Source organism: Bos javanicus, chromosome X, assembly GCF_032452875.1.
Source record: "Bos javanicus breed banteng chromosome X, ARS-OSU_banteng_1.0, whole genome shotgun sequence".
In the NCBI taxonomy this organism is placed as follows: domain Eukaryota; kingdom Metazoa; phylum Chordata; class Mammalia; order Artiodactyla; family Bovidae; genus Bos; species Bos javanicus.
Window position 1 is genome coordinate 73,166,712 of NC_083897.1, and position 25,176 is coordinate 73,191,887.

At 39.1% G+C, this 25,176-nt stretch overlaps 1 protein-coding gene across 2 annotated transcripts in view; it reads right to left on the reverse strand.

Moving 5' to 3' along the window:
- Positions 1 to 25,176, reverse strand: part of SH3BGRL (SH3 domain binding glutamate rich protein like) — a 133,151-nt gene that overhangs the window by 53,889 nt on the left and 54,086 nt on the right. Inside the window, exon 1 of one of the 2 annotated variants that reach the window (XM_061409608.1) lies at positions 21,896 to 21,934. The exons of the other annotated variant lie outside the window; for it this stretch is intronic. Within the exon in view, the coding sequence (XP_061265592.1) occupies positions 21,896 to 21,919 (24 nt within the window). The 5' untranslated portion in view covers positions 21,920 to 21,934. Of the gene's footprint in view, positions 1 to 21,895; positions 21,935 to 25,176 lie in introns of those variants that run through there. 2 annotated transcript variants of the gene reach the window in all.

The following is a 25,176-nucleotide window of genomic DNA, read 5'->3' on the forward strand; positions in this document are numbered from 1 at the left end:
AAGATAACGCACTGGTCATAGCAAACACCCTCTTCCAACAACACAATAGAAGACTCTACACATGGACATCACCAGATGGTCAACACCGAAATCAGATTGATTATATTCTTTGCAGCCAAAGATGGAGAAGCTCTATACAGTCAGCAAAAACAAGACCGGGAGCTGACTGTGACTCAGATCATGAGCTCCTTATTGCCAAATCCAGATTTAAATTGAAGAAAGTAGGGGAAACCACTAGACCGTTCAGGTATGATCTAAATCAAATGCCTTATGATTATACAGTGGAAGTGAGAAACAGATTTAAGGGCCTAGATCTGATAGATAGAGTGCCTGATGAACTATGGAATGAGGTTCATGACATTGTACAGGAGACAGGGATCAGGACCATCCCCAAGGAAAAGAAATGCAAAAAAGCAAAATGGCTGTCTGGGGAGGCCTTACAAATAGCTGTGAAAAAGAAGAGAAGTGAAAAGCAAAGGAGAAAAGGAAAGATATAAGCATCTGAATGCAGAGTTCCAAAGAATAGCAAGAAGAGATAAGAAAGCCTTCCTCAGCGATCAATGCAAAGAAACAGAGGGAAACAACAGAATGGGAAAGCCTAGAAATGTCTTCCGGAAAATTAGAGATACCAAGGGAACATTTCATGCAAAGATGGTCTTGATAAAGGACAGAAATGGTATGGACCTATAACAGAAGCAGAAGATATTAAGAAGAGGTGGCAAGAATACACAGAAGAACTGTACAAAAAAGAGATTCATGACCCAGATAATCACGATGGTATGATCACTGACCTAGAGCCAGACATCCTGGAATGTGAAGTCAAGTGGACCTTAGAAAGCATCACTACGAACAAACCTAGTAGAAGGGATGGCATTCCAGTGGGGCTATTTCAAATCCTGAAAGATGATGCTGTGAAAGTGCTGTGCTCAATATGCCAGCAAATTTGGAAAACTCAGCAGTGGCCACAGGACTGGAAAAGGTCAGTTTTTATTCCAATCCCAAAGAAAGGCAAAGCCAAAGAATGCACAAACTACTGCACAAATGCACTCATCTCACATGCTAGTAAAATAATGCTCAAAATTCTCCAAGCCAGGCTTCAACAATATGTGAACCGTGAACGTCCTGATGTTCAAGATGGTTTTAGAAAAGGCAGAGGAACCAGAGATCAAATTGCCAACATCCACTGGATCATGGAAAAAGCAAGAGAGTTCCAGAAAAACATCTATTTCTGCTTTACTGACTATGCCAAAGCCTTTGACTGTATGGATCACAATAAACTGTGGAAAATTCCAAAAGAGATGGGAATACCAGACCACCTGACCTGCCTCTTGAGAAATTTGTATGCAGGTCAGGAAGCAAGAGTTAGAACTGGACATGGAACAACAAACTGATTTCAAATAGGAAAAGGAGTACGTCAAGGCTGTATATTGTCACCCTGCTTATTTAACTTATATGCAGAGTACATCATGAGAAACGCTGGGCTGGAAGAAGCACAAGCTGGAATGAAGATTGTCAGGAGAAATATCAATAACCTCAGATATGCAGATGAAACCACCCTTATGGCAGAAATTAAAGAGGATCTAAAAAGCCTCTTGATGAAAGTGAAAGAGGAGAATGAAAAAGTTGGCTTAAACCTGATCATTCAGAAAACGAAGATCATGGCATCTGGCCCCATCACATCATGGGAAATAGATGGGGAAACAGCAGAAACAGTGTCGGACTTTATTTTGGGGGGCTCCAAAATCACTACAGATGGTGACTGCAGCCATGAAATTAAACGACACTTACTCCTCGGAAGGAAAGTTATGACCAACCTAGATAGCATATTCAAAAGCAGAGAGATTACTCTGCCAACAAAGGTCCTTCTAGTCAAGGCTATGATTTTTCCTGTGGTCATGTATGGATGTGAGATTTGGACTGTGAAGAAGGCTGAGCTCCGAAGAATTGATGCTTTTTAAGTGTGGTGTTGGAGAAGACTCTTGAGAGTCCCTTGGACTGCAAGGAGATCCAACCAGTCCATTCTGAAGGAGATCAGCCCTGGGATTTCTTTGGAAGGAATGATGTTAAGCTGAAACATCAGTACTTTGGCCACCTCATCTGAAGAGCTGACTCATTGGAAAAGACTCTGATGCTTGTGGGCAGGAGGAGAAGGGGATGACAGTGAATGAGATGGCTGGATGGCATCACCGACTCAATGGGCATGAGTTTGAGTGAACTCTGAGTGTTGGTGATGGACAGGGATGCCTGGCGTGTTGCAATTCATGAGGTCGCAAAGAATCGGACACGACTGAGCGACTGAACTGAAAAGGAAGCTTCATAGCAATACAGGCATACCTCAAGAAAGAAGAAAAATGTCAAATAAGTAACCTAACTCTACACCTAAAGCAACTAGAAAAGGACGAAATGAAGAACCCCAGGGTTAGTAGAAGGAAACAAATCTTAAAAATTAGGGCAGAAATAAATGCCAAAGAAACAAAAGTTCAGTTCAGTTCAGTTCAGTAGCTCAGTCGTGTCCAACTCTTTGCGACCCCATGAATCACCACACGCCAGGCCTCCTTGTCCATCACCAGCTCCCGGAGTTCACTCAGACTCACATCCATCGAGTCGGTGATGCCATCCAGCCATGTCATCCTCTGTCGTCTCCAAAGAGACCATATCAAAAATCAATAAACCCAAAAGTTGATTCTTTGTGAGAAGAAATAAAATTTACAAACCATTAGCCATACTCATCAAGAAACAAAGGGAGAAAAATCAAATCAATAAAATCAGAAATGAAAATGGAGAAATCACAACAGACAACATAGAAATACAAAGGGTCATAAGAGATTACTATCAGCAATTATATGTCAATAAAATGGACAACTTGGAAGAAATGGACAAATTCTTAAAAAGGTACAACTTTCCAAAACTGGACCAGGAAGAAATAGAAACTTTTAACAGACCCATCAGAAGCATGGAAATTGAAACTGTAATCAGAAATCTTCGAGTTAAAAAAACGCCCAGGTCCAGACAGCTTCACAGGTGAATTCTACCAAAAATTTAGAGAAGAGCTAACACCAATCCTACTCAAACTCTTCCAGAAAATTGCAGAGGAGGCTAAACTTCCAAACTCATTCTATGAGGCCACCATCACCCTAATACCAAAACCTGACAAAGATGCCACAAAAAAAAAAAAAAAAAGAAAGAAAGAAAGAAAAGAAAACTATAGGCCAATATCACTGATGAACATACATCCAAAAATCATTAGCAAAATTCTAGCAATCCGAATCCAACAACATATTAGAAGGATCATACATCATGACCAAATGGACTTTATGCCAGGAATACAAGGATTCTTCAATATCCACAAATCAATCAATGTAATACATATTAACAAATTGAAAAATAAAAGCCATATGATTATATCAACAGATGCAGAGAAAGCCTTTGCAAAATTCAACATCCATTTATGATAAAAACTCTCCAGAACGCAGTCATAGAAGGAACATACCTCAACATAATAAAAGCCGTATATAACAAGCCCACAGCAAACATTATCCTCAATGGTGAAAAATTGAAAGCATTTCCCCTAAAGTCAGGAACAAGACACGGGTGCCCACTCTCACAACTACTATTCAACATAGTTTTGGAAGTTTTGGCCACAGCAATCACAGCAGAAAAAGAAATAAAAGGAATCCATATTAGAAAAGAAGAAATAAAACTCTCACTGTTTGCAGATGACATGATCCTCTACATAGAAAACCTTAAAGTTTCCACCAGAAAATTACTAGGCCTAATCAATGAATATGGTAAAGTTGCAGGATATAAAATCAACACACAGAAATCCCTTGCACTCCTATACACTAATAACGAGAAAATAGAAAGAGAAATTAAAGAAACAATTCCATTCAGCATTGCAATGAAAATAATAAAATACTTAGGAGTATATCTACCTAAAGAAACAAAAAACCTATATATAGGGAAAACTATAAAACACTGGTGAAAGAAATCAAAGAGGACACTCATAGATGGAGAAATATACCGTGTTCATGGATCAGTAAAATCAATATAGTGAAAATGAGTATACTATCCAAAGCAATTTATAGATTCAATGCAATCCCTATCAAGCTACCAACAGTATTTTTCACAGAGCTAGAACAAATAATTTCACAATTTGTATGTAAATACAAAAAAATCTCGAATAGCCAAAGCAATCTTAAGAAGAATGGAACTGGAGGAATCAGCCTGCCTGACTTCAGGCTCTACTACAAAGCCACAGTCACCAAGACAGTATGGTACTTGCACAAACACAGAAGTATAGATCAATGGAACAAAATAGAAAGCCCAGAGATAAATCCACGCACCTATGGACACCTTATCTTTGACAAAGGAGGCAAGAATATACAATGGAGAAAAGACAATCTCTTTAACAAGTGGTGCTGGGAAAACTGGTCAACCACTTGTAAAAGAATGAAACTAGAACACTTCCTAACACCATACACAAAAATAAACTCAAAATGGATTAAAGATCTAAATATAAGACCGGAAACTATACAACAACTAGAGGAGAACATAGGCAAAACACTGTCCGACATAAATCACAGCAGGATCCTCTATGATCCACCTCCCAGAATATTGGAAATGAAAGCAAAATTAAACAAATGGGACCTAATTAAAAATAAAAGTTTCTGCACAACAAAGGAAACTATAAGCAAGGTGAAAAGGCAGCCTTCAGAATGGGAGAAAATAATAGCAAATGAAGCAACTGACAAAGAATTAGTCTCAAAAATACACAAGCAACTCCTGCAGCTCAATTCCTGAAAAATAAACGACCCAATCAAAAAATAGGCCAAAGAACTAAACAGACATTTCTCCAAAGAAGACTTATAGATGGCTAACAAACACATGAAAAGATCCTCAACATCACTCATTCTCAGAGAAATGCTAATCAAAATCACAATGAGATACTGTTTCACGCCAGTCAGAATGGCTGCTATCCAAAAGTCTGCTGCTGCTGCTGCTGCTGCTAAATCGCTTCAGTCGTGGCCAACTCTGTGCGACCCCGTAAACGGCAGCCCACCAGGCTCCCCCGTTTCTGGGATTCTCCAGGCAAGAACACCGGAGTGTGTTGTCATTTCCTTCTCCAATGCATGAAAGTGAAAGTGATGTCGCTCAGTCGTGTCCAGCTCTTAGCGACCCCATGGACTGCAGCCTACCAGGCCCCTCCATCCATGGATTTTCCAGGCAAAAGTACTGGAGTGGGGTCCCATTGCTTCTCCTCCAAAAGTCTACAAGCAATAAATGCTGAAGAGGGTGTGGAGAAAAGGGAACCCTCTTACACTGTTGGTGGGAATGCAGACTAATTCAGCCATTATGGAGAACAGTGTGGAGATTCCTTTAAAAACTGGAAATAGAACTGCCTTATGACCCAGCAATACCACTGCTGGGCATACACACCAAGGAAACCAGAATTGAAAGAGACACGTGTACCCCAATGTTCACCACAGCACTGTTTATAATAGACAGGACATGGAAGCAACCTAGATGGCCATCAGCAGACGAATGGATAAGAGATTTGTGGTACATATACACAGTGGAGTATTATTCTGCCATTAAAAAGAATACATTTGAATCAGTTCTAATGAGGCGGATGAAACTCGAGCCTATTATACAGAGTGAAGTAAGCCAGAAAGAAAAAAACCAATACAGTATACTAACGCATATATATGGAATTTAGAAAGATGGTAACAATAACCCTGTATGCAAGATGTATACAAACACAGATGTATACAACAGTCTTATGGACTGTGGGAGAGGGCGAGAGTGGGATGACTTTGGAGAATGGCATTGAACATGTATAATATCATATGTGAAATGAATCACCAGTCCAGGTTCAATGCATGATACAGGATGCTCGGGGCTGGTGCACTGGGCTGACTCAGATGGATGGTATGGGGAGGTGGGAGGGGGATCAGGATGGAGAACACGTGTACACCTGTGGCAGATTCATGTTGATGTATGGCAAAACCAATAAAATATTGTAAAGTAATTAGCCTCCAATTAAAATAAATAAATTTATATTAAAACAAGTAAATAATCCAAAAAGACAGTAGAATTGTGTGCCTGATGAGATTATGCATTGTTTTGATGTGTTTTTATTGTTGTAGTAATTTATTGGTTTGTTTTTAATGGCAGAGAATTGAAAGTTACCTGCATATCCAATTATTCATACCTGGTTAAGCAATCAGTGGTGTAATCACTTGAAAGACTGCTATGAACACATTAAAACTGACCAGCAGGAATTATGTAGCAGCCAGGAAAAATAGTTATGATGTAAAACGTAAAAGAAATCTAGAGAATTATGTTTTTACTATGATTCCAACTGTGAAAAAGAGAACTATATATGTACTTTAAAATCTAGACAGTGATCCAAACATAATTGTTATGACCACTTAGATCAGGAGTGAGTCTGTATCTCCCTGCTCATGTGACTAATTAAACTGTGCTGGAATTATGAGATTATGGGAATTCCCCCTACTAAACTTTTCCAGTGGTGTAACACAGCTTTACAATATTTTTTTTAATATTTCCAAAAAATCCATTCATGTATACTGAACTCATAGTAGAATCAACACAACATAGTGGAAAGACAATTGTCTATGGAACTTACGGCCCCCATGATCCTCACCTCCTGGTATTTACTTCTTTACAGAATTCCTTCCTCTATAGTGTGGGCAGGCAATGTTACTTGCTTCCAGTCAATATAATATGCCAAAGTTGATGGGACATCACTCTAATGATGATGTTATAACACTGCTACACAGGGCTTTATTTTTCTAGCTGACTCAGAAGAGTTTCTCTCTCCTTTGTTGGCTACGAAGAAGCTGTCCTGAGTACTATATCTTCAAGGAAATAAATTTTACCAACTAACACAGACTTAAATTGAAGAACATACAGAAAACCACTAGGCCATTCAGACATGATTCAAATCAAATCCTTTATAATTACACAGTAGAAGTGACAAGTGGATTCAAAGGATTAGATCTGATTAACAGAGTGCCTGAAGAACTATGGATGGAAGTTAGGAAAACTGTACAGGGAGTGGTGATCAAAACCATCCCAAAGAAAAATAAATGCAAAAAGGCAAAGTGGCTGTCTGAGGAGGCTTTGCAAATTGCTAAGAAAAGAAGAGCACCAAAAGGCAAAGGAGAAAAGGAAAGATTTACCCATCTGACTGAAGACTTCCAGATACTAGCAAGGAGAGATCAGAAAGCCTTTATGAGTAAAAAATGCAAAGAAATAGAGGAAAACAATAGAATAGAAAAGACTAGAGATCTCTTCAAGAAAATTAGAGATACCAAGGAAATAATTCACGCAAACATGGGCACAATAAAGGACAGAAATTGTATGGATCTAACAGAAGCAGAAGATATTAAGAAGAGGTGGCAAGAATACCCAGAAGAACTGTACAAAAAAGATCTTCATGACCTAGATAACCACAATGGTGGGATGACTCATCTAGAGCCAGACATCCTGGAATGTGAAGTCAAGCGGGCCTTAGGAAGCATCACTACGAACAAAGCTAGTGGAGGTCATGGAATTCCAGTTGAGCTATTTCAAATCCTGAAAGATGATGCTGTGAAAGTGCTGCACTCAATATGCCAACAAATTTGGAAAACTCAGCAGTGGCCACAGGACTGGAAAAGGTCAGTTATCATTCCAATCCCAAAGAAGTGAAATGCCAAATAATGTTCAAACTACTGCACAGTAGCACTCATTTCACATATTAGCAAAGGAATGCTCAAAATTATCCAAGCTAGGCTTCACTTTTATGTGGACCAAGAACTTCCAGATGTACAAGCTAGATTTAGAAAAGGCAGAGGAACCAGGGATCAAATTGCGAACATCCAATGGATCATAGAAAAAGCTAGAGAATTCCAGAAAAAACATCTACTTCTGCTTCATTGACTACACTAAAGCCTTTAACTGTATAGATCACAACAAACTGTGGAAAATCTTAAAGAGATGGGAATAACAGAGCACCTTACCTGCCTGCTTTGAAACCTGTACGCAGGTCAAGAAGCAAAAGTTAGAACTGGGCATGGAGCAACAGATTGGTTCCAAATAGGGGAAGAGTAGGTCAAGGCTGTATATTGTCACCCTGCTTATTTAACATACACGCAGAGTATATCATATGAAATTCCGGGTTGGATGAAGCATAAGCTACAATTAAGATTGCTGGAAGAAATATCAATAACCTCAGATATGCAGATGAAACCACCTGTATGGCAGAAAGCAAAAAGCAACTAAAGTGGCTCTTGATGAAGGTGAAATAAGGAGAGTGAAAAAGCTGGCTTAAAATTCAACATGCAAAAAACTAAGATCATGGCATATGGTCCCATCACTTCATGGCAAATAGATGGGAAAACAATGGAAACAGTAAAATACTTTATTTTGGGGGGCTCCAAAATCACTATGGACAGTGACTGCAGCCATGAAAATAAAAGACACTTGCTCCTTGGAAGAAAAGCTATGACAAACCTAGACAGCATATTAAAAAGCAGAGACATTACTTCGCCTACAATGGTTTGTATAGTCAAAGCTATGGTTTTTCCAGTAGTCATGTATAGATGTGAGAGTTGGACAATAAAAAGGCTTAGCACCAAAGAACTGATGCCTTCGAACTATGGTGCTGGAAAAGTCTGTTGAAAGTCCCTTGAATAGCAAGGAGATCAAACCTGTCAATTGTAAAGGAAATCAGTCCTGAATATTCATTGAAGGGACTGATGTTGAAGCTGAAGCTCCAATACTTTGGCCACCTGATGCAACGAGCCGACTCACTGAAAAAGACCCTGATGCTGGGAAAGATTGAAGGCATGAGGAGAAAGGGACAATAGAGGATAAGATGGTTGGATGGCATCACCAACTCAATGGACATGAGTTTGAGCAAACTCCAGAAGATGGTTAAGGGCAAGGAAGCCTGGCATGCTGTATTCCATGGATTTGCAAAGAGTCAGACAGAATGAGCAACTGAACAACAACCACCACATGAGTTTGAAGATGGATTCTTTTACAGTGGAGTCTCCAGATGAGAAACCTTTCTTGGTTGATACCTTGATGTAGCCTTTTAGGACCTATCTAAGGTACACCTGGAGTCCTGACTTTTAGGCACTGTGATATAATAAATGTGTACTAAGTTACTATATTCACAGTAATTTCTTAAACAACATAGAAAATTCATACATAACCCAAATGACTTGGATTTGGATCTCAGATCCTCCACTTATTATCTGTGTGATGGAGCAAGTTGATTAATCTCTTACTCTTAAATTCCTGTAGTGGAGAGTAATAATACTCACCTCCCAGAACTATTGCGCAGAACATTACACACAAAAGAAACAATATTCACCTAACACTGACTGCTATATGGTAAATTGTCTCTAAAGGTTGAAATTTTATGTATCTTGTCCATCATTCTATCTCAGTTCAGTTCAGTTCAGTCGCTCAGTAATGTCCACTCTTTGCGACCCCATGAATTGCAGCACGCCAGGCCTCCCTGTCCATCACCAACTCCCGGAGTTCACTCAAACTCACGTCCATCGAGTCTGTGATGGCATCCAGCCATCTCATCCTCTGTCGTCCCCTTCTCCTCCTGCCCTTAATCCCTCCCAGCATCAGAGTCTTTTCCAATGAGTCAACTCTTTGCATGAGGTGGCTTAAGTACTGGAGTTTCAGCTTTAGCATCATTCCTTCCAAAGAAATCCCAGGGCTGATCTCCTTCAGAATGGACTGGTTAAGGGACTCGCAAGAGTCTTCTCCAACACCACAGTTCAAAAGCATCAATTCTTTGGTGCTCAGCCTTCTTCACAGTCCAACTCTCACAACCATACATGACCACTGGAAAAACCATAGCCTTACTAGACAGACCTTTGTTGACAAAGTAATGTCTCTGCTTTTTAATGTGCTATCTAGGTTGGTGATAGCTTTCCTTCCAAGGAGTAAACGTCTTTTAATTTCATGGCTGTAGTCATCATCTGCAGTGATTTTGGAGCCAAAAAAAAAAAAAAAAAAAACAAAGTCTGACATTGTTTCCACTGTTTCCCCATCTATTTCCCATGAAGTGATGGGACCAGTTGCCATAATCTTCCTTTTCTGAATGTTCAGCTTTAAGCCAACTTTTTCACTCTCCACTTTCACTTTCATCAAGAAGCTTTTTAGTTACTCTTCACTTTCTGCCAAAAGGGTGGTATCATCTGCATATCTGAGGTTATTGATATTTCTCCCAGCAATCTTCATTCCAGCTTGTGCTTCTTGCAGCCCAGCGATTCTCATGATGTACTCTGAATATTAGTTAAATAAGCAGGGTGACAATATACAGCCTTGACATAATCCTTTTCCTATTTGGAACCAGTCTGTTGTTCCATGTCCAGTTCTAACTGTTGCTTCCTGACCTGCATACAAATTTCTTAACAGGCAGGTCACGTGGTCTGCTATTCCAACCTCTTTCAGAATTTTCCACAGTTTATTGTGATCCACACAGTCAAAGGCTTTGGCATAGTCAACAAAGCAGAAATAGATGTTTTTCTGGAACTCTCTTGCTTTTTCCATGATCCAGCGGATGTTGGCAATTTGATCTCTGGTTCCTCTGCCTTTTCTAAAACCAGCTTGAACACCTAGAAGATCACGGTTCACATATTGCTGAAGCCTGGCTTGGAGAATTTTGAGCATTACTTTACTAGCGTGTGAGATGAGTGCAATTGTGTGGTAGTTTGAGCATTCTTTGGCATTGCCTTTCTTAGGATTGGAATAAAAACTGACCTTTTCCAATCCTGTGGCCACTGCTGAGTTTTCCAAATTTGCTGGCATATTGAGCACAGCACTTTCACAGCATCATCTTTCAGGATTTGAAATAGCTCCACTGGAATTCCATCCCCTCCACTAGCTTTGTTCGTAGTGATGCTTTCTAAGGTCCACTTGACTTCACATTCTAGGATGTCTGGCTCTAGGTCAGTGATCATACCATCATGGTTATCGGGTCATGAAGATCTTTTTGTACAGTTCTTCTGTGTATTCTTGCCACCTCTTCTTAATATCTTCTGCTTCTGTTATAGGTCCATACCATTTCTGTCCTTTATCAAGACCATCTTTGCATGAAATGTTCCCTTGGTATCTCTAATTCTCCGGAAGACATCTCTAGGCTTTCCCATTCTGTTGTTTCCCTCTGTTTCTTTGCATTGATCGCTGAGGAAGGCTTTCTTATCTCTTCTTGCTATTCTTTGGAACTCTGCATTCAGATGCTTATATCTTTCCTTTTCTCCTTTGCTTTTCACTTCTCTTCTTTTTCACAGCTATTTGTAAGGCCTCCCCAGACAGCCATTTTGCTTTTTTGCATTTCTTTTCCATGGGGATGGTCTTGATCCCTGTCTCCTGTACAATGTCACGAACTTCAGTCCATAGTTCATCAGGCACTCTATCTATCAGATCTAGGCCCTTAAATCTGTTTCTCACTTCCACTGTATAATCATAACACATTTGATTTAGGTCATACCTGAAGGGTCTAGTGGTTTCCCCTACTTTCTTCAATTTAAATCTGGATTTGGCAATAAGGAGCTCATGATCTGAGTCACAGTCAGCTCCCGGTCTTGTTTTTGCTGACTGTATAGAGCTTCTCCATCTTTGGCTGCAAAGAATATAATCAATCTGATTTCGGTGTTGACCATCTGGTGATGTCCATGTGTAGAGTCTTCTATTGTGTTGTTGGAAGAGGGTGTTTGCTATGACCAGTGCGTTATCTTGGCAAAACTCGAATAGCCTTTGCCCTGCTCATTCCGTATTCCAAGGCCAAATTTGCCTGTTACTCCAGGTGTTTCTTGACTTTCTACTTTTGTATTCCAGTCCCCTATAATGAAAAAGACCTCTTTTTTGAGTGTTAGTTCTAACAGGTCTTGTAGGTCTTCATAGAACCGTTCAACTTCAGCTTTTTCAGCGTTGCTGGCTGGGGCATAGATTTGGATTCCTTTGATATTGAATGGTTTGCATTGGAAACGAACAGAGATCATTTTGTCGTTTATGAGATTGCATCCAAGTACTGCATTTTGGACTCTTTTGTTGACCATCATGGCTACTCCATTTGTTATGAGGGATTCCTGCCCATAGTAGTAGATTTAATGGTCATCTGAGTTAAATTCACCCATTCCAGTCCATTTTAGTTCACTGATTCCTAGAATGTCGATGTTCACTCTTGCCATCTCCTGTTTGACCACTTCCAATTTACCTTGATTCATGGACCTGACATTCCAGGTTCCTATGCAATATTGCTCTTTACAGCATCGGACCTTGCTTCTATCACCAGTCATATCCACAGCTGGGCATTTTTTTGCTTTGGCTTGATCCCTTCATTCTTTCTGGAGTTTTTTCTCCACTGTTCTCCAGTCATATTGGGCACCTACTGACCTGGTTGGGGGAGACTAAGATCCCACAAGCTGCATAGCCAAAACAAAAACAAAAACCTCTACTATATTAAAAGTATTTTAAATGTATTTTAAATTATACACTGTGAAGTTCACTCTCTTGGTATACATATCTATGGATTTTGACAAATGCATAGTCATATAATCACCAAGACAATCAGAACAGTTCACTGACTCCTCCCCACATTCCCTTCTGCTACCCTGTAGTATCAGTTTTATGATTAAAATTTCAGTTCACAGATATTCTTCTTAACTACTATTTCATAGTTACTTACTGGTTTCTCTCAATCCTTTGGCTGAATTATTATTAGCTTTTTCATGGAAATAAATGGATATGGGTCTGTATGTCAAGTCAGCAAGTATTTATGAAGTGCTTTTTCTAGGCCCAGCATTTTATTACATACATTCTCTGGGGACTACAAGAGAAGACAAAAATTCTACCTAAGAAAGGAGATCATAGGCATGTGAAACTTTACAGCAATACAAGATGTTATTTAATGGAATGTTTAATTGTGAGATTAAAATTATGAAATGGATTCTTAACGTAGATCTTAGGATCTGTGAATCCTCGAAAAAGTGTATGTGTCAAGTCTTTTGGAGGAGGCTGCAGAGCTTCCATCAGCATATCAGGTTGAATAAAGTATAAGGTCCATAGGTGTTTTAGAAAAGAAACAACAATGAAAGAGACAGGGTGGAAATAATTGCTGGTAAATCTTACAATCCAATAATCAACAGAAGGACAACCCTCATATAGCACTTTAAGCTTTCACATCCATTACTTACATTTGAACCAAGAAGCATTTGGAGAAGGTTAAGCCATGAAATGAGGTGAAGGAAATAGTGTTTAAGGAAAAATCAGAAGAGCAGTAGTATGCAGGATTGGTTGAAAACAGACTACAGGTAAGAAATTATTGCTTAGGTTTAAAGCATTCAGGGTCAGTTGGAATGTGTGAGCTGTAAAAATGCAGAGGAGAATCTAAGAGATATCATTAAAAGAAAAACTGATAGGTTTCACTGATGGATTTGTTGGGAAAGTTTAAGGAGTAAGATTCACTTAATCAATCACTCACCTAACAAGTGCTTATTGAGCTGAGTCTAGTAGATTCCTGGCACTTGTTTTAGGCTTCAGAGAAAGAGCAATAAACAGGACTGAAAAGGAAGGTTTTGCTCCCACAAAGTTTATAATTTAATGACAGGAAACAGCTTATAATTGAATAATAGGAAAACAAATTAATAAACAAAATAATTTCAGACAGTGATTACCTGATAAATTCTATCATTTATCAAAAAATTAGTATGAAAAGTGACTTCCAGGACATAAAAAAGGACAAGTGAAAGGGAACTAATTATGTGCTAATTAATGGACTAGGCTTTTGAAGACAAATTATCTTATTTAATTAAAAAATGATCCTGATAATAACATGGGAAGACTGGCAAACACACGATATTGTGACAGAAGATCTTTTATATGTATGCATATTATATATCAGGGTGGCAGTATATCTAAGAAGGTAAGAATGGTGAGAGGACTGGCAGGGAAAAAAGATGAGAGTTAATTTTTAAATAAATTGAGCTAGAAGACTTCTATTTTGGGGAAATAAACAATCTATGATAATGATAACAGATACCGCTATCTGAATTTTGTAAAAACCTACTTTGGTACAGCCAAACAAGAAAATATATTCAGTAAATGCTATCTTTGCAAGTGAAGAGGTTTTAGGTTATTATAAATATGATTATTCACAATAAGGAATGAAGAATTGGTAAATTAATTCACTGTGCTTTTCTTTTGCTTTCTACTCACACAGTTAACTTGATATAAGTGCTTCTGTCTTTATAGAGCTTTTATCATGTGAAAGCAGGGAAAAAAAATTTCTGGAAAAAAAAAAAACACCACATTAACATATAAATCTTGTTACCCCTACTAGATTATAATCCCTTCAAGGGCTGGTCATATATCTAATACATATTTGTATACCAAACAGAGTGCATTATACACTGATGGTCTTCAATAAATAATTTTTCAAGACCTTATTTAAAAGATAGTGAATCACTGCGGTGGTTCTCCTGTCCTAAGAATACTAACTGGATTTATGCTATTGGCACTGTAACCATTGTAAAATCAGTTACTAGCAGTATTCTCATATTTTAATCAAAGTCTGTTTTGGTCCAATTCTAAGTAAGAAGAAAAGGAACTGAAAAAAAAAAAATACAATATATGAACTTTCAGGCCTAAGAACTCAGCCAGAAAAGTGGCAGGAAAAGGAAAGAAATACGTAAAAATGCCTTGTTAAGGGATTCCCCAGTCGTCCAGTGGTTAAGAATCTACCTGCCAACACAGGGGACATGGGTTCGATCCCTGGTCTGGGAAGATCCCACATGCCATGGAGCAACTAAGCCCATGTGCCACAACTACTGAGTCTGTATGCTTAGAGCCTGTGCTCCACAAAAGAAGCCACTGCAGTGAGATGCCAATGCCACCGCACAAGCAACTAGAGAGTAGCCCTCACTTGCCACAACCAGCAAAAGCCCATGCAGCAATAAAGACCCAGCACAGCCAAAAATAAAATAAAATAAATTTAAAATGCCTTGCTAGTATCCCAGGGTTTTAATTTCCTCTCCCTAACTCCTAAAATGTCCTCTAAGCTGTTAAGCAAATGCTTGATGTATAAGCCACTAGAAGACATCTCTAGAACTGGCTAAAGTTCAATGATTACTATATACATACAACTGGTTTTTGCTCTTTGCTTCTTTTGAGAAGGTAAACAATTCAAAGATATAAAATACATCTTTGGGCTACAGGCATGAAATTATGTGCTGCATATAGGCATAACATCTCAAGGCTCATAAAAGATGAAGCTCAGTTAAGATTCTCATGTTGATCAACATTTTAAAATTAAGTGCTGCCTTATTACTTATCTATCTTCATAACCATGTGATCACTGACCCAGAGCCAGACATCCTAGAATGTGAAGTTAAGTGGGCCTTAGAAAGCATCACTACGAACAAAGCTAGTGGAGGTGATGGAATTCCAGTGAAGCTATTTCAAATCCTGAAAGATGATGCTGTGAAAGTGCTGTACTCAATATGCCAGCAAATTTGGAAAACTCAGCAGTGGCCACAGGGCTGGAAAAGGTCAGTTTTTATTCCAATCCCAAAGAAAAGTAATGCCAAAGAATGCTTACAATACCGCACAATTGCACACATCTCACACGCTAGTAAAGTAATGCTCAAAATTCTCGAATCCAGGCTTCAGCAATATGTGAACCGTGATCTTCTAGGTGTTCAAGCTGGTTTGAGAAAAGGCAGAGGAACCAGAGATCAAATTGCCAATATCCGCTGGATCATGGAAAAAGCAACAGAGTTCCAGAAAAACATCTATTTCTGCTTTATTGACTATGCCAAAGCCTTTCACTGTGTGGATCACGATAAAATGTGGAAAATTCTGAAAGAGATGGGAATACCAGACCACCTGATCTGCCTCTTGAGAAATTTGTATGCAGGGCAGGAAGCAACAGTTAAAACTGGACATGGAACAACATACTGGTTCCAAATAGGAAAAGGAGTACATCAAGGCTGTATATTGTTACCCTGCTTATTTAACTTATATGCAGAGTACATCATGAGAAACGCTGTACTGGAAGAAACACAAGCTGGAATGAAGATTGTCAGGAGAAATATCAATAACCTCAGATATGCAGATGATACCACCCTTTTGGCAGAAAGTGAAGAGGAACTAAAAAGCCTCTTGATGAACGTGAAAGTGGAGAGTGAAAAAGTTGGCTTAAAGCCGAACATTCAGAAAAGGAAGATCATGTCATTCAGTCCCATCACTTCATGGGAAATAGATGGGGAAACAGTGGAAACAGTATCAGACTTTATTTTGGGGGGCTCCAAAATCACTGCAGATTGTGATTGCAGCCATGAAATTAAAAGACGCTTACTCCTTGGAAGGAAAGTTATGACCAACCTGGATAGCATATTGAAAAGCAGAGACATTACTTTGCCAACAAAGGTCCGTCTAGTCAAGGCTATGGTTTTTCCTGTGGTCATGTATGGATGTGAGAGTTGGAAGAAGGCTAAGCGCCAAAGAATTGATGCTTTTGAAGTGTGATGTTGGAGAAGACTCTTGAGAGTCCCTTGGACAGCAGGGAGATCCAACCAGTCCATTCTAAAGGAGATCAGCCCTGGGTGTTCTTTGGAAGGAATGATGCTGAAGCTGAAACTCCAGTACTTTGGCCACCTCATGAGAAGAGTTGACTCATTGGAAAAGACTCTGATGCTAGGAGGGATTGGGGGCAGGAGGAGAAGGGGACGACAGAGGATGAGATGGCTGGATGGCAACACTGACTCGATGGACGTGAGTCTGAGTGAACTCCGGGAGTTGGTGATGGACAGGGAGGCCTGGCGTGCTGCAATTCATGGGGTCGCAAAGAGTCAGACACGACTGAGCGACTGAACTGAACGGAACGGATCTATAACTTACCTACTGTCTCACAACTGATTGGCAGAGATCGCTTGATGTTCAAAAAATCCTGACTTGTCCAGTCCTGAAATTTATGTGTCCTTCCACCACACCTTTTTCTTGGTTTTTCTCCCCTCCTCTTTTTTTTTTTTTCTTTTTACTTCAATCTGCTTCATACATTGTAAGGATCTGTATAGGAAAGGCACATACACTTGATATAAGGATTTTAGAAGTCAGGATGGGAAACCAATCTTTGACAGAAAAAAGTACTCAATAAAAAAGAGGACCAAAATGAGTTAATATATATAAAATGTTTTAAACAATGTCTGACACACAGGATTCAATCAATGTTAGTCATTGTTATTAGTTATTATTATCTCCAGAAGTGAGAGCAGCAATATTGTTGTATTGGCGATGATACTGGCCTTTGAGTCAGAAAACTTGGTTAATAATTTGTCTATTCTACCTACTAGATATGTAATCATAAGCAAGTTTAAATTTCTAGGCCTCTACTTCCTAATGCCCAGTAGAGTGACATGAGTGCTTACACTTTTGGATTATGAGTATTATTCCAAATATACGTGAAAGAACTTTATAAACATAATAAAATAAGTATATGATTCAATAAAATCATTTGACTTTTCTTTAACTATCTAATCTGCATGGTCTCAAAGTCTCCAAGTTTTGTCTGATTTTTTATTGAAGTTTCCCTTGTACTTTAAGGCCATATGAGTAATTCTTTGCAGTACTATCCTATTTACTCTCTTTCGCTCTTGCCTCCCTCCTCTATCTCTCTTTTACACACACACACACACACACACACACACTTACTGGACTTCAGATCAGTTTCTTTCTGTTTCTCCTAAATCCTAAGCATTATAATATGTTGATTGGTTACATGGACCAAGACTAATTTCAAACACTTTCACCTCTTTTAGAAAGTTAGCGTATTAATTCTTCAAATTATGTAATGTATCACTTTAAAAAATACCTGGCTTTATGTTCTCTAGTTCTTTGCCCCATAGTTTTAGTTGTACATAGCTACTTGATGTTTTTGATGCTGTACTTATTGTTAAAAGTACAGCAGTTTCTTGAGCCATATTTGCAAAGATTCTAATCCAACATACTAACAACATCCAAAAATGAAATTCTGAACAGCATCTTGTGAGTTTTCTGAAGCAGGTGATGCCCATACTACACTTTGAGAAACAATGAAATGTTTATTGAACACCTAACACTGAGTTGCTCACCAGTCCCCTAGTCATATTTTGCTCTTGCCTCTCTCAGGAATGATCTTTCCTTTTCTCTGATAATGAAAACATTGCTTATTTTCTGAGATCTAGCTCAAATGCAAATTCCTAATCCATTTCTCCCATACCACATAGATGTAGTCTTTTCTACAGAATAAGCTATGGGATATTATCAGCACTGGGTTCTAAGTAAGTATTGAGTGATGATAGGGTCTTTACATCTGAGTCTGTGCCCTTCAGTTATGTTGACTATAAAGCCTGCAAATTGGGTTGACTAATAGAAAAGTAACAAACACTCAGCATCAGACTGGTCAGGATAGTAACTCAAACAACATAGAAACTGGACAGGAAAACTGGCAGCCATGTCAGGACCAATGATTGAGAATGAGAAGTAAACAGACAAAAATAGTTGTTCAGCTAGAAAACTGTACAAGTTCAGTAAGTAGAGGTAAAATGATAACATCTCAGTGATCTCAGGGAAAAAGATAACTATTAATAGTACACAACTGTCTTAATGAGTTTGTGTGGTTGGGTAGGTTATACAATAACAAGGAGAAAAGAAGGGGAAGAGGGAGCTAAGAGTAGAGATGGCAGTGACACTTGAGAAGGATGGAAGCCATAAATACAGTTAATTGGTGACAAAACAGAGATCTGAACCCACATCAACCTGATTTATCTGTACTAGTGGATTTTCAAACCTTAATGTGATTTGGAATATAATTCAGGAGTTCTAGACCTGGGCCAAGGAATTAAAAAACATTATTAAAAAAAAAAAAAAACATTAAAAAGCATCTGCATTAAAAACACCCTTCTAGGTGCAAGAGGGCAGTGTGTAAGTCAGTCATACATAAGAATTAGTGAACTACTGTTGCTCAATTTGTTTGGGGCACTATTTATTTCTGTCCCTATTTCTACATCATCCTTTCAGAGATACCCAACTACTGAGTAAGCTGAAGCATTAAAAAGATAAATTCCCTAACCTCTTTCCTAACCTCTGTCCCTTTTGCCCCATTTTTCCAAAGGAAGAGTTTTTAAAATTAGAAACTCCTTTAAACTTCCCAAAGGATAAGGACAACTACCTTACTGAGACAGTTTGGTAGTGGTCTCTGCCAGGCATAGTAGTGAAGTCACTCAGTCGTGTCCGACTCTTTGCAACTCCATGGACTGTAGCCTACCAAGTTCCTCAGTCCATGGAATTCTCCAGGCAAGAATACTGGAGTGGGTTGTCATTTCTTTCTCCGGGGGATCTTCCCGACCCAGGAATGAAACCCGGGTCTCCCGCATTCCAGGCAGACGCTTTAACCTCTGAGCCACCAGGGAAGACTCCGCCAGGCATACTAGATTCCAAAACCTTAATTAAGCTCATATTTATATGTTTACTTCATTAAAGTTAAACATCATCATCTTTGTCATTGTCACCTCTTATGTTTTATCAAGTGTCCATTGCATACTAGGCAGAGTATGAAGCATATCACATTTGCTCTTAATCTTCAAAAGAAATCTGTAAGGTTGATAGCATTATATTTGTTTGAGAAAAAAAACAAAACAAAACAAAAAAACAGAGTCTCTGAAAGGAAAATGTTAAGTAACCTACTCAAGACAACCTCCAAGGTTTAAACCTTGGTGATTTAAACCACTACATGGCATATGAATTTTGTAGCCCATGGAAACCCAGATGTTTCATCACTACTTGTCAGCTCAAAAACATCTGCAGTAACTACTGGCATGAATCGTACATGGACACAAAAATTTTAAAGTCCAAAGTCCAGAATTAAAATCATTCCTGTTATTAAAACAGGCCTGGTAAGGCCCTACTACCAACCTTTGCAGTCATGACCAACTATTTGTGTGCCTCAAGATCCAGAAAGCTTTAATAATTTTAGACAGAGACAGGTTTGGGGAGTAAAAACATGAATAATTCCAGTTAAGTCTCATCTAAAAAAAATGAAATTTCCGTAAGACCTATTCCTATGTTAAATATCATGCATACTCTCACAGAAGAAAAGTTCTTCCATGTCACAGGCAGGAAAAAAACTTCGATGGAGAACATTTTGTCCTAATATAAATCTTAATATAATCAGCAATCACATCTACTGGCTATCTTTGGATATAAAACAATCTGAACAACATTGGAAGAAAAGAATAATTGAAATCTTTTTTTCCCCTATTTGTTAAATGTATTCAATTGGAGGCTAATTACTTTACAGTATTGTAGTGGTTTTTGCCATCCATTGACATGAATCAGCCATGGCTGTACCTCTGTTCAACATCCTGAACCCTCCTCCCACGTCCCTCCGCATCCCATCCCTCTGGTTCATCCCAGTGTACCAGCCCAAAAACACTGTCTCATGCATCAAACCTGGATTGGCGATGTGTTTCACATATGATAATATGTCTGTTACAATGCTGTTCTCTCAAATCATCCCACCCTCACCTTCTCCCACAGAGTCCAAAAGACTGTTCTATACATATCCGTCTCTTTTGCTGACTCACATATAAGGTTATCATTACCATCATTCTAAATCCCATGTATATGTGTTAGTATACTGTATTGGTTTTTTTTTTTTTTTTTTTTTTTTCTGACTTACTGAACTCTGGAAAATAGGCTCCAGTTTCATCCACCTCATTAGAACTGATTCAACTGTATTCTTTTTAATGGCTGACTAATATTTTGTTGGGTATATGAACCACAGCATTGACCATCTGGTGATGCCCATGTGTAGAGTCTTCTCTTGTGTTGTTGGAAGAGGGTGTTTGCTATGACCAGTGTGTTCTCTTGGCAAAGCTCTATTAGGCTTTGCCCTGCTTCATTCCGTATACCAAGGACAAATTTGCCTGTTACACCAGGTGTTTCTTGACTTCCTACATTTGCACTCCAGTCCCCTATAATGAAAAGGACATTTTTTTGGGGTGTTAGTTCTAAAAGATCTTGTAGGTCTTCATAGAACTGTTTAACTTCAGCTTTCTCAGCATTACTGGAGCATAGACTTGGATTACTGTGATATTCAATGGTTTGCCTTGGAAACAAACAGATCATTCTGTCGTTTATGAGATTGCATCCAAGTACAGCATTTCGGACTCCTTTCTTGACATGATGGCTACTCCAATTCTTCTAAGGGATCCCTGCCCACAGTAGTAGATATAATGGTCATCTGAGTTAAATTCACCCATTCCAGTCCATTTTAGTTCACTGATTCCTAGAATGTCGATGTTCACTCTTGCCATCTCCTGTTTGACTACTTCCAATTTGCCTTGATTCATGGACCTAACATTCCAGGTTCCTATGCAATACTGCTATTTAGAGCATCAGACCTTGCTTCTATCACCAGTCACATCCACAACTGGGTATTGTTTTTGCTTTGGCTCCATCCCTTCATTTTTCTGGAGTTATTTCTCCACTGATCTCCAGTAGCATATTGGGCACCTACTGACCTGGGGAGTTCCTCTTTTAGTATCCTATCATTTTGCCTTTGCATACTGTTCATGGGGTTCTCAAGGCAAGAATATTGAAGCAGTTTGCCATTCTCTTCTCCAGTGGACCACATTCTGTCAAACTGCTCAACCATGACCTGCCCGTCTTGGGTGGTCCCACATGGCATGGCTTAGTTTCACTGAGTTAGACAAGGCTGTGGTCCGTGTGATTAGACTGACTAGTTTTCTGTGATTATGCTTTGTGTGTGTGTCCTCTGATGCCTCTTGTAACACCTACCATATAGTTGGGTTTCTCTTACCTTGGATGTGAGGTATCTCTTCATGGCTGCTCCAGCAAAGTGCAGATGCTGCTCCTTACCATGGACGAGGGGAATCTCCTCACAGCAGCCCCTCCTGACCTTGAACGATCTACACATGGACATCACAAGTTGGGCAACACCGAAATCAGATTGATTATATTCTTTGCAGCCAAAGATGGACAGGCTCTATACAGTCAGCAAAAACAAGACCTAGAGATGACTGTGGCTCAGATCATGAACTACTTATTGCCAATTCACACTTAAACTGAAGAAAGTAGGGAAAACCACTAGACCATTCAGGTCTGGCCTAAATCAAATTCCATATGATTATACAGTGGAAGTAAGAGATATATTTAAAGGACTAGATCTGATAGATAGAGTGCCTGAAGAAATATGGACGGAGGTTCGTGACATTGAACAGTAAACAGTGAACAAGACCATTTCCATGGAAAAGAAATGAAAAAAAGCAAAATGGCTGTCTGGGGAGGCCTTACAAATAGCTGTGAAAATAAGAGAAGTTAAAAGCAAAGGAGAAAAGGGAAGATATAAGCAACAGAATGCAGAGTTCCAAAGAATACCAAGGAGAGATAGGAAAGCCTTCCTCAGCGATCAATGCAAAGAAATAGAGGAAAACAACAGAATGAGAAAGACTAGAGATCACTTCAAGAAAATTAGAGATACCAAGGGACTAGTTCGTGCAAAGATAGGCTCGATAAAGGACAAAAATGGTATGGACCTAACAGAAGTAGAAGATATTAAGAAGAGATGGCAAGAATACACAGAAGAACTGTACAGAAAAGATCTTCATGACCCAGATAATCACGATAGTGTGATCACTCACCTAGAGCCAGATATCCTGGAATGTGAAGTCAAATGGGCTTTAGAAAGCATCACTACGAACAAAGCTAGTGAAGGTGATGGAATTCCAGTTGAGCTACTTCAAATCCTGCAAGATGATGCTGTGAAAGCACTGCAGACAATATGCCAGCAAATTTGGAGAACTCAGCAATGGCCACAGGATTGGAAAAGATCAGTTTTCATTCCAATCCCAAAGAAAGGCAATGCCAAAGAGTGCTCAAACTACCACACAATTGCACTCATCTAACATACTAGTAAAGTAATGCTCAAAATTCTCCAAGCCAGGCTTCAGCAATATGTTAACCATGAAATTCCTGATGTTCAAGCTGGTTTTAGAAAAGGCAGAGGAATCAGAGATCAAATTGTCAACATCTGCTGGATCATGGAAAAAGCAAGAGAGTTCCAGATAAATATCTATTTCTGCTTTTTTTGACTATGTCAAAGCCTTTGACTGTGTGGATCACAATAAACTGTGGAAAATTCTGAAAGAGATGGGAATACCAGACCACCTGACCTGCCTCTTGAGAAACCTATATGCATGTCAGGAAGCAACAGTTAGAACTGGACATGAAACAACAGACTGGTTCCAAATAGGAAAATGAGTTCGTCAAGGCTGTATACTGTCACCTTGCTTATTTAACTTATATGCAGACTACATCATGAGAAATGCTGGGCTGGAAGAAACACAAGCTGGAATGAAGATTGCTGGGAGAAATATCAATAACCTCAGATATGCAGATGATACCACCCTTTTGGCAGAAAGTGAAGAGGAACTAAAAAGCCTCTTGATGAAAGAGAAAGTGGAGAGTGAAAAAGTTGGCTTAAAGCTGAACATTCAGAAAAGGAAGATCAAGGCATCTGGTCCCATCACTTCATGGGAAATAGATGGGAAACAGCAAAATCAGTGTCAGACTTTATTTTTGAGGGCTCCATAGTCACTGCAGATGGTGATTGCAGCCATGAAATTAAAAGACCCTTACTCCTTGGAAGGAAAGTTGTGACAAAATTAGATAGCATATTGAAAAGCAGAGACATTACTTTGCCAACAAAGTTCTATCTAGTCAAGGCTATGGTTTTTCCAGTGGCCATGTATGGATGTGGAAATTGGACTGTGAAGAAAGCTGAGGGCCAAAGAATTGATGCTTTTCAACTGTGGTGTTGGAGAAGAGTCTTGAGAGTCCCTTGGACTGCAAAGAAATCCAACCAGTCCATTCTAAAGGACATCAGTCCTGGGTGTTCTTTGGAAGGACTTATGCTGAAGCTGAAACTCCAGTACTTTGGCCACCTCATGCGAAGAGTTGACTCATTGGAAAAGACTCTGATGCTGGGAGATATGGGGGCATGAGGAGAAGGGGACGACAGAGGATGAGATGGCTGGATGGCATCACAGACTCGATGGACAAGAGTTTGGGTGAACTCTGGGAGCTGGTGACGGACAGGGGGCCTGGCGTGCTGCAATTTTGGGGGTCAGAAAGTGTCGGACACGACTGAGGGACTGAACTGAACTGAAGTGAACCAGCAGTCTTATCAATTCGTGTGCTGATCAACATCTAGGCTGCTTCTATATCCTTGCTATTATAAACAGTGTTGCAATGAACATTGAGGTACCCGTGTCTCCTTCAGTTCTGGTTAACTTGGTTTGTATGACCAGCAGTTAGATTGCTCGGTCATATTGCAGTTCTATTTTCAGTTTTTTTTTTTTTTTTTTTTAGTAATCTCCACACTGTTCTTCATAGTGGCTGTACTAGTTTGCATTTCCACCAACACATCCTCTCCAGCATTTATTGCTTGTACACATTTGGATTGCAGCCATTCTGACAGGCATGATATGGTACCTCATTGTGGTTTTGATTTGCATTTCTTTGATAATGAGTGATGTTGAGGACCTTTTCGTGTGTTTGTTAGTAATCTGTATATCTTCTTCAAAGAAATTTCTGTTTAGTTCTTTGGTACATTTTTTGATTGGGTCGTTTATTTTTCTGGAATTGATTTGCAGGTGTTGCTTGTATATTTTGAGATTATTCTTTGTCCGTTGCTTCGTTTGCGATTACCTTATCCCATTCTGGAGGCTGTCTTTTCACCTTGGTTATAGTTTCCTTTGTTGTGCAAAAGCTTTTAAGTTTAATTAGGTCCTTTGTTTATATTTGTTTATATTTCCATTATTCTGGGAGGTGGGTCATAGAGGATCCTGCTGTGATTTATGTCATAGAGTGTTTTGCTATGTTTTGCTCTAGAAGTTTTATATTTTCTGGTCTTACATTTAGATCTTTAATCCATTTTGTGTTTATTTTTGTGTATGGTGTTACAAAGTGTTCTAGTTTCATTCTTTTATAAATTGTTGACCAGTTTTCCCAGCTCCACTTGTTAAAGAGATTGTCTTTTCTCCATTGTATAGTCTTGCCTCCTTTGTCAAAGATAAGGTG